Source organism: Carlito syrichta, unplaced genomic scaffold (assembly GCF_000164805.1).
Source record: "Carlito syrichta isolate Samal-C Ts95f unplaced genomic scaffold, Tarsius_syrichta-2.0.1 Scaffold256582, whole genome shotgun sequence".
NCBI lineage: Eukaryota > Metazoa > Chordata > Mammalia > Primates > Tarsiidae > Carlito > Carlito syrichta.
In genome coordinates this window covers 312,029-322,051 of record NW_007200678.1, presented here as the reverse complement: position 1 = coordinate 322,051, position 10,023 = coordinate 312,029, and the positions used below count along the sequence as shown (strand labels likewise).

Genomic DNA, 10,023 nt, shown 5'->3' with positions numbered 1-10,023 from the left:
AGCTGTCCATTTTAGGCACTTAGTAAAAAACTTGAGAAAATAAGTGTGCTTTCCCTGGGTCTGCCCCTTCACGGACAAGATGTCCTCCTTCCAGCTGGGTGTGGTGACTCATACCTATAATCCCAACACTTTGGGAAGCTAAATTGAGAAGAGTGCTTGAGCCTAGGAGTTCAAGACCAGCCTAGACAACAGAGTAAGACCTCATTTCTACAAAAAATAAAAATGAAAATAAATCAACCGGGTGTGGTGGCACATGCCTGTAGTTCCAGCTACTCAGGAGGCTGAGGCAGAAGTATCGCCTGAGTCCAGGAAGTTGAGGCTGAGGTGAGCCATGACTGGGCAACAGAGTGAGACCTGAAAAAAAAAAGTCATTTTATTGAAAAAAATGAGAAAGTAGTTATCTTTAGATGAAAACTCACGCTAAGGAAAGTGCATTTTTTAGAACAATAGTTTGAAAATGTTTTCATTAGCCAGGAGCAGTGGCTCATGCCTGTAATCCCAGCACTTTGGGAGGCAGAGGCAAGAGGATTGCCTGAGCCCACGGGTTCGAGAACAGCCTGGGCAACTTGGTGAGATCTCATCTCTACAACAAATCAAAAAATTAGCCAGGCATGGTGGCACGTGTCTGTGGTTCCAGCTACTTGGAAGGCTGAGGGAGAAGGATCACCTGAGCGCAGCAAGTTGAGGCTGTGGTGGCCATGAGCATGCCACTGCACTCCAGCCTGGGCAACAGAGGGAGATTCCAACTCAAAAAAAAAAAAAAAAAAAAAAAAAGAAGGAAGGAAAAAGAAAATGTTTTCATTGGCTCTTGGTTTTCTGTCCAACAATATATTTGGCTACTTGACTGATAAAACCCCTTTTGGCCAGGCGTGGTGGCTCAAGTCTATAATCCTAGCACTTTGGGAGGCCAAGGTGAGAGGATTACCTGAGCCCACACTTTCAAGAACAGCCCGGGCAATTTGGTGAGACCTCATCTCTACAATAAATCAAAAAAATTAGCTGGGCATGGTGGCACATGCCTGTAGTTCCAGCTACTTGGAAGACTGAGGCGGAAGAATTGCCTGAACCCAGAAGGTCAAGGCCGTGGTGGCTGTGAGTGTGCCACCGTACTCCAGCCTAGGCAACAGAGTGAGACGCCATCTAAAAAAAAAACTCCAAAAAACCCATTTTTGATTTATTGTGAGATGAGGTATCACCAAGTTTCCCAGGCTGGTCTCAAACCCCTGGACTCAGGCAATCCTCTTGCCTCCTCCTCCCAAAGTGCTTAGATTACAGATGGAAGCCACCACACCCAGCCTGATACAATCCTTTTTTAAAAGTCTAGATGTAATTACTCTTCCATATCATTTTGAAATGCAAAGTTCAGTGGATTTTACAATATCATAAGTTGTATATCCATTACCATGATCTAATCTGAGGATAATCTATTTGTAAATCTTGTCTAGGGCCAGGCATAGTGGCTCAAGCATGTAATCCCAACACTTTGGGAGGCTGAGACAAGAAGACTGCCTGAGTCCAGGGGTTCAAGACCAACCTGGGCTACATGGTGAGACTTGGTCTCTACAATAAAATAGAATAAAAAATTGGCCGGGCAAGGTGTCGTATGCCTGTAGTTGCACCTACTTGGAAGGCTAAGGTGGAAGGATCACCTGAGTCTGGCCTGCAAGACTGTGGTGGCCATGAGCATGCCACTGCACTCTATCCTGGGTGACAGAGTAAGACTCTGACTCAAAAAAAAAAACAAAAAAAACTTGTCTAGTGTTAAAATATAGAGGTCCTAGTCCGGGCTTGGTGGCTCAGCCTATAATCCCGCGCTTTGGGAGGCCGAGGTGAGTGGATTGCCTGAGTCCACATGTTTGAGACCCGCCTGGGCAACTTGCTGAGACTTCATCTCTACAATAAAAATTTAAAAATTAGCCAAGCGTGGTAGCGCACACCTGTAGTTCCAGCTACTTGGAAGGCTGAGGGGGAAGGATCGCCGGAGCCCAGCAGGTCGAGGCTGCGGTGGCCAGGAGTGGCCACTGCCCTCCAGTCTGGGCGACAGAGTGAGACTCCAACTCAAAAAAAAAAAAAAAAAATATATATATATATATATATATATATATATATAGAGGTCCTTGGGTTTGACCAGGTTTTTTTATTCTTTGTTTGTTTGTTTGTTTGTTTAGTCGGAGTCTCACTCTGTTGCCAGTGATATATTGGCACCCTTAAGGCTACTGCAACCTTGGCTTCCTGGGATCAGGCGATTGTTCTGCCTCAGTCTTCCAAGTAGCTGGAACTACAGGTATGCGCCACCAGGTCTTGCTAATTTATTGATTTTCTTATAGAGACAAGATCTGGCCAAGTTACCCAGGCTGGTCTCAAACCCCTGGACTCAGGTAATCCTCTTTCCTCAGCCTCCCGAAGCTCTGGGTATACAGGCATGGGCCACCGCATCTAGTCTGAACTTGTTTATATAAAACATAAACAGGCAACACCTTCCCATCTGTTTGCAAGACCAACTATATGACAACAGGGAAGACAGAAATATACTAGTAGATTTTAACAAAAGCCTTCACATGATTGGTGGATGGAATTTAGAGATGGGCGTGATGAGTTAAAGCCCAGGTAATGGCATCTGTCTTCTCTTCAGCCTCCATATCTTTGTGACATCCACTACAACCCAGATTAAAGTAAACTGCCTGAGAGCCAGGTCCTCTGACAGATGTTCTACAATGTGAAGTCAAGTTTTTAATCAATAAGGATTCAATTGTATTAACATTTCTAGTGGAGAAAATGCTTTTTTGTACCTTTGTGAAGGTACGTATAAATTTTAATATTGCAAATTTGCTGAAAAATAAGGTTGATGTCCCCTTTAATTCTTTTAAGTGTTCTCTTTGGGGCAGGCTAGATATCACTATATATAGATACTCACCATCCCAATAGCTATACTGAGAGGGTGATCCAGGATGTTTTCAAATGGGTGACAGAGACTTGGAGTCTGCACCTTCCCCAGCTTCCACCTCTGCCCTTTCTACTTTCCCCTCAGCCCCAAAGCCTAGACCCTTCTGGCAGCAGCTGATTTCTCAGTCTGATCCTGTCAGTCCTCTGCAAAGACCTGCAAACACATACCCCTCAATGTCAACTTCGAAATCCTCCCCTATCTCCCTCCACCTATCTTCCTCCTCAGGCTGTACCTCCTTTACCCACCATTCACTCTGACCCAGCCACTGGCCTCAAAGAGCACCTGCTGAGGCTACCTCAGGGCCTTTGCACAGCTCTTCTGCATTGCTCCCAGCCCCTGCTTTGTCCAGGTCTCTTGCTACTCAGCAGCCCTGCTCCTCAGTAGTTCCCTGACCTCATGTGAATTATCCACCAAGAAACACACTTGATGCCCACACACAAATTTCTCTTTCTAGAGTGTATTAATGTCATTACATTGGACAGCACTTTATTATTGTTATATCCATCGGATAGTACTTTATTATTGTTACTTCTGCTACCAGAACAATGAAGGCCCCGGGAGGATAAGGTGTCATCTTTGTCCAGATGGTGGGGAAGGGCCAAGAGTTGCTCTGGGGCTGCCCAGTTTCCAGGCTGTCCCTTGGATCTTCTGGCCTGAAATGGGTATGGGGAGAGGCAGTGTCCTGAGTAGCTGTGACTTGGGCAAGTGTCCTTTCTGTAATGATGCCACTGGGCCCCACAGAGGGGTACAGGGATGTGAAAGCAGCCCAATAGAGGACTGTGTCAAAGCGTCCTGGGGGGTCCCAGGCCCAGCAACCTCTTGGTCAGCAGGGTCAATTGCAGGGCGGCTGGGAGCCCAAGTGCCTGATATGCTGGTGTCCTGGGTTCTTAGATGCTACGATGACTAAAGCCAAGGACACCATGAAGCAACTAAGGATCTGGGCAGGTCGTGTCCCCAAGTGGGACTCCTGTGGGGGGTTACCTCCATGGTCCAACTCAGGGCTATAAGCCGAGTGGAGGCTCCTTTTCGGGGTGTGGTCCATCAAGCTGCAGAAATCCCCAACCACAAGGCTTGGCAGGAGTTTGGAGGGCCTGGGTATCATGGTTTCAGTCTCCAGGATGCCCTGGGGGCCCAGCTTCCTGCAGTGCTTTGCTGTGTGAGGCTGGTTTACCTCAGAAAGGCGAAAGTACTGAAATAGAACACGTCCCCGGGGAAGCCAGGGGTGGCAGTACCTGGTGGGGACTGGGGCAGGAGGCCTAGAGATGGAGTGTGGGAGGAGGAGCCAGCCTGAGCGGGGCTGGTTAAGACATAGTGGCGGCTCCCAGCAGCAGCAGCAGGGTTCCCGCCAGCAATGGCAGCGATGTGCCCGCATTCAGCCCTGAGCGTGCAGCACTGGTGGTGCCATCGAAGGGCTCCAGGCCGCAGGTGGTGTAGGGCTCCAGGCAGGCGGCGAAGGCCATAACGTGCGCGACAAAGCTCTGCTCCTGCACACCGTGCACCAGGTGCGCCTGGGGGCCACGCGCGAACACCGCCACGTCTTCGCCTGCGTGTGTCTCCCCTGACAGGGGCACGGCCGCCTGCTGCCGGTATTTTGGATCCGCTGCAGGGAGGGTGGTGTTCAGGGTGGGACAAGTGCCTTTCCTGCCTCCCCCCAACCCTGTCCCCAGTGAGATCACTCCCCTCAGCCTGGTGGTCACTCTGAGCATGATACCCCACTACTCACCACTCTCCTTCTCAGTGACATCAGGCCGGATGCCCGACTGGAGCACGTAGCCTGGGCCGTTAGCATACAGGATGGACGTGTAGGCCTTGCCGTCCTGGGCCTTGCCGACAGCCAACCCTGCAGGGAGAAGGGGTCCTCTGTGGTGGGCGCTAACCACAGCTGAGGAAGAGCCTCAAGGGCTAAGCACCACCAGGTTTTGCCTATTCACTGACTTAATCCTCACACGATTCCTAAAAGGCACCACCATTCCACCCATGACGGGAGGAAACCGGAGGCTCAGAATTTCTGCCATATAATGTATACACAGAACCTGCCACGCCCCCCAGGCCTACCAAAGACGGAGCTCCCTCGAAAGGGGTAGCCACCAAAAGTAAAGACGTGGGAGTGGTCAGCGGTGACAAGGGTCAACGTGTCCTTCTCGCTGGTGAGTTGGCCTGCCCTGTCGATGGCATCGTCAAACATGACAACCTCTGTCAGAGCTCTATAAGCTATGCCTTCATGATGACCATGGTCGATGCGGCCCCCTGCAGGAAGGACAGGGGAAGAGTGATGCTCGAACTTGCCCTGGACTCTCCCTCCCCCCGCCGTCTCCTCTGCTCTGCAGGGGCCCCCACGTACCCTCCACAAAGAGGTAGAAGCCACGGGGGTTCCTGCTTAGCAGGCGCAGGGCTGCCTCCGTCATTTCCATCAGGGAGGGGTCCAATGTCTTGTTTCGGTAGATTTCATATTCCATATCTCCAGGCTCAAAGAGGCCTGTGAAACAAAAGTACGGTGGTGACTGTCAGGCTGTGGGATGGGAGGACTCATGGCACACATATGCACACGTGCTCGAATGGCAGCCCTCAGAGGGATGCCAGAGCAGGAAGGGGGTTATTACCCATGAGGTGAGTCACAGCCGGGTCCTGGGATGCCTGAAGGAGCTCTGTGCGGTTCCAAACATAGCGGGCACCCTGCAGGGACAGAGCCAGGCCTTAGCCCTTGACCTCAAGATCCACACCCCTACCTTTCTCCCTGCTGTGCCCCCTGCATCCATGAGCCCCCATCACCTGGTGCTTATCCAGCCACTCCTGTACCAGGTTCTTCCCGTCCAGCCTCGTTCCATTCTGCCTAGCGTTGGTTGGGTACTCAGGGTCGGGAGTACCCCTGGGAAACATGTATTTTCTGCCACCACCCAGGATCACCTGGGGATAGAAGATCATGCAGGTAGTCTTGAGACCTGGCTGCCATCCTGAGGCTATGGGAATGGGCTATTCTGGGATGTACCTTCCACACCCCCCTCTCCTACCCACAGACCACGCCTGCGTCGGCTCATGCCTGGACCTGAGACCCGTGGCCGGGCCCTCCCCCTCTGCACAGCCCAAGCCCTTGGCCTTGGTGTCTCACATCAATGTCCATGTTGGAGATGAGCTGCGTGGCGATGTCCAGACAGCCCTCTCGGCGTGCTGAGCGAGGCATGTTGGCGTCTGAGTACCAGCCGCGGTCAACTGTGTGCGCATATGCACCGGCTGGGGAGGCGTGCTGCACCCTCGTGGTAGTCACCACTCCCACTGACTTCCCTGAGGGTGGCAGAGATCAGGTAAGTGAGGTCTCGGGTTTGGCCCGCCCCCCCCGGGCCCTGCCCCTGCCGCCTTCCACAGCCCACCTGCTTTCTTGGCTCGGTTCATCACAGAGATGACCTCGTTGCCCCGGGTTGTGTTGCACTGGCCGAAGCGGGCAGCAGCACTCACACCAATGGTCTGGAGGTTGGTCTTCACCCCGCACAGGTAGGCCGTGGATGTGGCTGCACTGTCTGTTACGTGTCTGTCTACACTGTATGTCTGGAAACGAGATACTGTGAGCTCTGCTACCAGCCCTAGGGCCTGTCTTTCTGGCTCCTGTCTCCAGCCCCAACTCAGGCTCCAAGACAGGACCTTCCCCTGATAAACTTTCTAGCCTCATCCCCGCTCCTCCATTTGGTCCAGCCTTTACCTTGGACAGAGCTAGGTAAGGAAAGCGGTCCATGGCCAGGGGCGTCTCGGGTCCCAGTTTCCCGTTCATCTGCCCCTTTAGGATTCGAGCGGCCGTCACGGTACTCACACCCATTCCTGAATACACAGAGTCATGTGAGTGCTGGGTCCCTGAGCTCCCCTGTCTCCACAGGCAGTCTTGGGTGCCAGGCTTGTGAGGGTGGCCTGGGGTGGACAGTCCTTGCACACTCACCATCCCCCAGGAAAAGGATGAGGTTCTTGGCAGCCACCCGCGTGGACTGCAGCTTTGAACCGACATCCAGGGCCTCGGCTGCTTTGCGGTTCCAGAAGTCTGGGTTCTCCTCCTCAACTGGCAAGGGGAAAGTGAAGGGTGAGTCACCCTGGGGGGATTGGGAGGGGCATTTCCCTGGGGAGGCTTTCTTGTCTATGGGGTGGCTGTGGGGGCCTCCTTACCTGGGTTGACTCCAAGGGAGAGCTGGAGCCCCAGGCCCAGTAGGAGCAGCAGCACCCAGGACCCCTGCATGTCTGTGGGACTGCAGGAGGGTGGAAAGGCTGGGACACCAGGGAACAGCCACAGTACAGGCTGCCTGGGTTTAAATCAGTGAGGACTGTGTCCCACCCTCTCCCCTTGTTGCCACCCTGATCCCGCCCCGCCCCATGACCTGAAGCCAAAGTGGCTGAAGGGAAGTGCAGGGTGTGGCTGAGCTGGCCTAGGGGCAGGGGTCCTGAAGCAGGCGGCTCACAGGGTGGGCCTCAGCTGTCTCCTCCAGGGTGGGGTGGGGTATCGAGGGCAGATGCACCTGGGTGAGGAGCATCTGCATCAGGCATTGGGAGTCACCCCACCCTCAGCTCATGGTGTCTTGTGGGAGACCCAGTGTCACTCTTTCCTTCACTCATTGTTCAGTGTTTCCTGGGAGCTACAGTCAGCTCTGTTCAGCGCTGAAGGGAAATGAGACCTAGGCGCAAGCCTGGGCCAGGGCCTGGGTGTGGACCCCTAATACGTCGAACCCCAGAGACATGGAAAGAGGGACTTGGGTGGCCCGACACCCTGGTACACCCTTGGTGTGTGGGTTTGTGCACCGATGTCTGGAGGAAACAGTTGGGAGAGGACCATTACCTTGGGCCAACCAGGCCAGGGTTGGGCCTTTCGGAGTGGCTGGTACAGGCTTATGCACTTGGGGATGACACCTGGCCTCTTTCACAAATAAATGGAGCCCCGACATGAATGTGTTCTCCACAGGCCCTGGGCATACCCGCGGGTGTGGCCTCTGATAAGGGGCTCAGGTCCCTTGAGAACCTCGGCCTGGGTTCCAAGTATTCCTCCCATCCTGATATCCCACTTAGGTGGATATAAACACAGGAACAACAACAGCAAAAGCAAGAACTCAAATAGATCTCTGTACACCCTTGTTCACAGCAGCACTATTCACAGTAGCCAATATGTAGGAGCAACCCAAGTGTCCATCGAAGGAGGAGAGAATAAACCAAGTGGGGTACATACATATGATGGAATATCATGCAGCCTGAAGAAGGAAGGAGACCCTGACACATGCTACAGCACCGATGAACCCTGAGGATATTATGCGCAGTTAAATAAGTCAATCAGAAAAAGACAAATACTGTCTCCTGTGAAATAAGTTTTTGTTTTTGTTTTTGAGTTGGAGTCTCACTCAGTCGCCCAGACTGGAGTGCAGCGGCCACTCCCGGCCACCGCAGCCTCGACCTGCTGGGCTCCAGCGATCCTTCCGCCTCAGCCTTCCGAGTAGCTGGAACTACAAGGGTGCACTACCCCACCTGACTAGTTTTTGATTTATTGTAGAGATGAGGTCTCACCAAGTTGCCCGGGCAGGTCTCAAACTCGTGGGCTCAGGCAATCCACTCACCTCAGCCTCCCAAGCCGCGGGATTACAGGCTGAGGCACGGAGCCCAGCTAAAGTAAATTTTTAAACAACCAAATAGGAAGGCTGGGCACGGTGGCTCACGCCTATAATCCTAGCACTTTGGGAGGCCAAGGTAAGAGGATTGCCTGAGCCCAGGAGTTCGAGACCAGCCTGAGCAGCTTGGCAAGCCCTCATCTCTACAATAAATCAAGAAAAATTAGCTGGGCATCATGGTGCATGCCTGTAGTTCCAGCTACTTGGAAGGCTGAGGTGAAAGGCTCGCCTGAGCCCAGCAGGTTGAGGCTGCGGTGGCCATGAGCATGCCACTGCAGTCCAGCCTGGGCGACAGTGAGACTCTGACTCAAATAAAACAAAATAACCAAAAAGGGAATGATTATATGAATACACCTCTACAAAGTCCCTACAGCAGGCAAATTCATAGAGACTGAGGTAGACTGGAGAACACCTGGGGCTAGGAGCAGGAAGGGGTTAGGGTTACAGGTGGGGTTAGGGTTAGAGTAGGTGTTTAATGGGTAGCGAGCTTCAGTTTGGCAAGATGATAAAGTTCTGGAGATGGTTATACCCAATGTGCATCTACTTAACACTGCTGAACCATATGCTTAAAAAGATGGTCAGGCCATTGCCTTACTAGACTCTGGTGTGGCCATGTACTCTTTGAGCTATGGCTTTTGCCATGTTTCCTAAGCTTTGGTCCCCTCTCCTCCTGGGGAGATTAATCTCCTCTCTCTCTCTCTCGCTCCTCTCACCCTAATTTACTTTCTAAATAAACTACATTTTCTAATCTAAAAAAAGATGGTCAATTTTATGTTTTAAGTTTTTACCACAATTTAAAACTTTGCCAAAGAAAGTCTTTCCCCAAGCCCCACCTACCCCAGCCCAAACATAGCAACCCCTTCTCCTCTCAGGCCTGTTTACCCCTGAGCCACAGGCTTGGCCCCCAGAGCCCAGGGTGACCCCATTCACTGCCCAGCAACTGCCTGCTCCACTCCCCAGTGTGCCCACAGGTCTCCCCTCAGGCAGAGCTTTCTGGTGTTCTCCTGCCTCCACCCCACCTTGCTTCCTGCTGGTCATCCCTTAGGTTTCTGAGAGCGTATCCCCTCCTGGGAGCCTTCCCTGCCTCCTGTTAGTTGTCCCCATAATTCCTTCTAGCTCCTGCTTTGTCTTGCCGAGTTAGGCAAATTCTTTGGTCCAGGGGACACTAGCTAGCAGGCAGGCCCTTAATTAATTAAATCACTACAAAGTTAAGACCAGTCAGAAGGCTTTATAGCTACCTGTTCATCATTTATACATCGGAATTCTTGACATAAGTGTAGGCCCACATGTAGTTGCAAGAAACAATCATTTTGTGTTGTGCACTTTGCCCAGTTCCCAGGTGATACTGTCCACAACTAACCAGCACTCCCAGTGTTCCATGTCTACATGTGCCTGTGTGGGAGGGTCAATACAATGTGATCACCTGAGCAAGTTCACCATAGTCAGGATATGGAA

The 10,023-nt window shown here is 52.2% G+C and overlaps 1 protein-coding gene across 1 annotated transcript; it reads right to left on the bottom strand.

Moving 5' to 3' along the window:
• Positions 1-4,245: 4,245 nt before the first annotated feature.
• Positions 4,246-7,157, bottom strand: LOC103253906 (alkaline phosphatase, placental-like). Its single transcript, XM_008052112.1, has 11 exons — positions 7,088-7,157; positions 6,867-6,983; positions 6,636-6,751; positions 6,310-6,484; positions 6,051-6,223; positions 5,714-5,848; positions 5,545-5,617; positions 5,286-5,420; positions 5,000-5,191; positions 4,668-4,784; positions 4,246-4,544 (listed from the first exon to the last, which is right to left on the bottom strand). The coding sequence occupies exons 1-11, from the start codon at positions 7,155-7,157 to the stop codon at positions 4,246-4,248; spliced, it is 1,602 nt and encodes a 533-aa protein (XP_008050303.1).
• Between the last annotated feature and the right edge of the window lie 2,866 nt (positions 7,158-10,023).